Consider the following 2,242-nt stretch of genomic DNA (forward strand, 5'->3'; position numbering starts at 1 on the left):
ATCACAAGAGAGTTCTATTTAAATAAATAAGTAAAAAAATGGTGTAGAATCAACTTCTCACCTGTGAAATGACATTTCTAAATTTTCTGTATTTTCATTTATTTCTTAAAAAAAGGAAACTGTGAGGAGAAACACAATAATGGGTCGGTCTTATCCAAAATAAAAAGACGTTATCAGATGTCATCTCTGAAGACACAAACAAGCTGATCCTGTTCAAACAACAGCACTGACTGTCACATGGAAATACAAAAAAATTCAAAATGTTCTTCATAAAAACTGAAAATTGAAAGAACAAACCTGAGTGAGTTCATTTTCAAAAAAACTTTATTGAATTGCATCTTTTTACAGAATTTCATAGAATTTCTTTAGAAAGTTGTCTTCATCCTAAAGTTTAGGAGGTCCGCTGAGCTTCCATCCTTCCATTTTCCCAACTTTAATGAAAAAGGCCAGAGTTCCCAAACCGAGACAGGCTGATGTACCAGTCATAGCACTGTGGGCTGCACCCATGCAGACAAACGCGCGCGCACACACACGCACACACACACACACACACAGAGTGAGCTCATATACTGTTAAAATACTGCACAAAATAAATCTAATCTATCAGAGTTCAGATAATTTATCAACCGATCCCATTTGATCCTGAAAGTATTGATCACATCAAGAGGATTTGGGTTTGAGAGTTATAGGAAAACAATCATTTACTACAAAAGCAACAACAAAACCCAAATACAATAATAAAGATTTCTGTCCGTTTTATATTTCATAAAATCAAAACAAATGAGACAAAGCAGAAATAAAATTTTAGACAATTTCAACATTACATCCTCAATAATTCATAAATCAACAGAGAAAAGAGAAAAACATTTAAAAAATGTAGAGTAAACTTTGAAACTCCTGCTGCTCTATTGATCTGTTTACCAAACATCTCAAACTGATACATACTTTTGGCTCCAAGGAGGACTCCTGATGTGCAGCCCCCAATAAAAAAATTTAGAGGGTCATCTGGGGCGTCTCGGACTTCAGCACTGACACACGTGGTCATTCCAAAGACAGCACCCAAGGAGGCTGGGGGGAGAACACATTTATTAGCAGGCAGGAGATGAAAGATGTGTTTTTCTGAACACTAAAGACTGAAAAATTAATCTGGATTTGTTTAAACTTCAATATTCAGATGCAGCAAACACCCTGAATCAGAACCAAAATGTTCAACCAGAACCAAACAATATTCAGATCTTAGTTTTCATTTTGAAATCTCAGAAATTTCCAGACTCAATTTTTTCTGTTGATCTTTGAAACATTGTTAATGTCAAAACATCAGTAAATTAACTGTATTTGTAGTGGTGATCAATATTAGATGCTAATGTAAAATGTTTAGATATTGACAGGTATTTCCTTTACAAAAATAAAAAAACAAAAAACTAACTTTACAATGCATATTGTACAGCTTTCTACCACTTCAAAAGATGTTTTTTATTTGCTTAAATGTTAGGGGCCTGGTTTTACAAATGCTCTTTCTTTGTTGGGATCTGCACTAAGCCTTTTTTATTGTGTAATGGGTGTTTTGATGGCTGCGATGGTTGTTTTATTTAGACTCTTACGTGTATAGTGTCTTGTGTATAACAGACTTGCTGGGCAGATAGGAGGTGATAGACCACACCTTCATTAATTATTAGACTCTTGCTGATGATTGGATGGGATTCACTAGTCATCGACATAAAAGCGTCAGGTGGCGGACAAGGGCGGACGTGGGGAAACCACAGCAGCGCAAGATGAGAGAGAGCGAGAAACCCGGAAGTGCAGTGAAGTTTGGAGCAACCACCTGAGGACACAGCAGCAACGTGACGCAGGAAATAAAGCACCCAAACCAACACACGAATGGACAACCTGGAGGACAACGTGTGACTGAGGGCCGGCGCAGAGTGAGTGAGGAGATCAATGCGCACTACAAGCTAAGCTATAAGGTGTTTCTCAACCTTTTTTGGGCCAGCAACCTCTTATTCATTATCCAGGCCTCTTACTGCCCCCCCAAAATATAATACCTGATCTTGGGTATGGCCCATCAGAACATCTCTGTGGGCCATTCCCCACCTTGTACTGTCTCAATGAGTCCCCCACTTCCTGTGGTGAAGGCCATTCAGATGGATCTTCTAAATAAGACCTTGCCCCAACCCTCTCCTCTGCACCTCTCTGTTTCTCTCCATCATCATCATCACCTCTCTTGTCCACATTCTCCTCTGTG

At 38.6% G+C, this 2,242-nt stretch overlaps 1 protein-coding gene across 1 annotated transcript in view; it reads right to left on the reverse strand.

Annotated features, from left to right (window-relative positions):
- Positions 1–306: 306 nt before the first annotated feature.
- The window catches only part of ndufa11 (NADH:ubiquinone oxidoreductase subunit A11), a 21,027-nt gene continuing 19,091 nt past the window's right edge, over positions 307–2,242 (reverse strand). The window contains exons 3-4 of the mRNA XM_037981323.1: positions 946–1,068; positions 307–497 (exon numbers count right to left, since the gene is read on the reverse strand). Of these exons, the coding sequence (XP_037837251.1) occupies positions 385–497; positions 946–1,068 (236 nt within the window). The 3' untranslated portion in view covers positions 307–384. The remainder of the gene's footprint in view (positions 498–945; positions 1,069–2,242) is intronic.

The sequence above is a fragment of the Kryptolebias marmoratus genome, linkage group LG18 (genome assembly GCF_001649575.2).
Source record: "Kryptolebias marmoratus isolate JLee-2015 linkage group LG18, ASM164957v2, whole genome shotgun sequence".
Taxonomy (NCBI): Eukaryota; Metazoa; Chordata; class Actinopteri; order Cyprinodontiformes; family Rivulidae; genus Kryptolebias; species Kryptolebias marmoratus.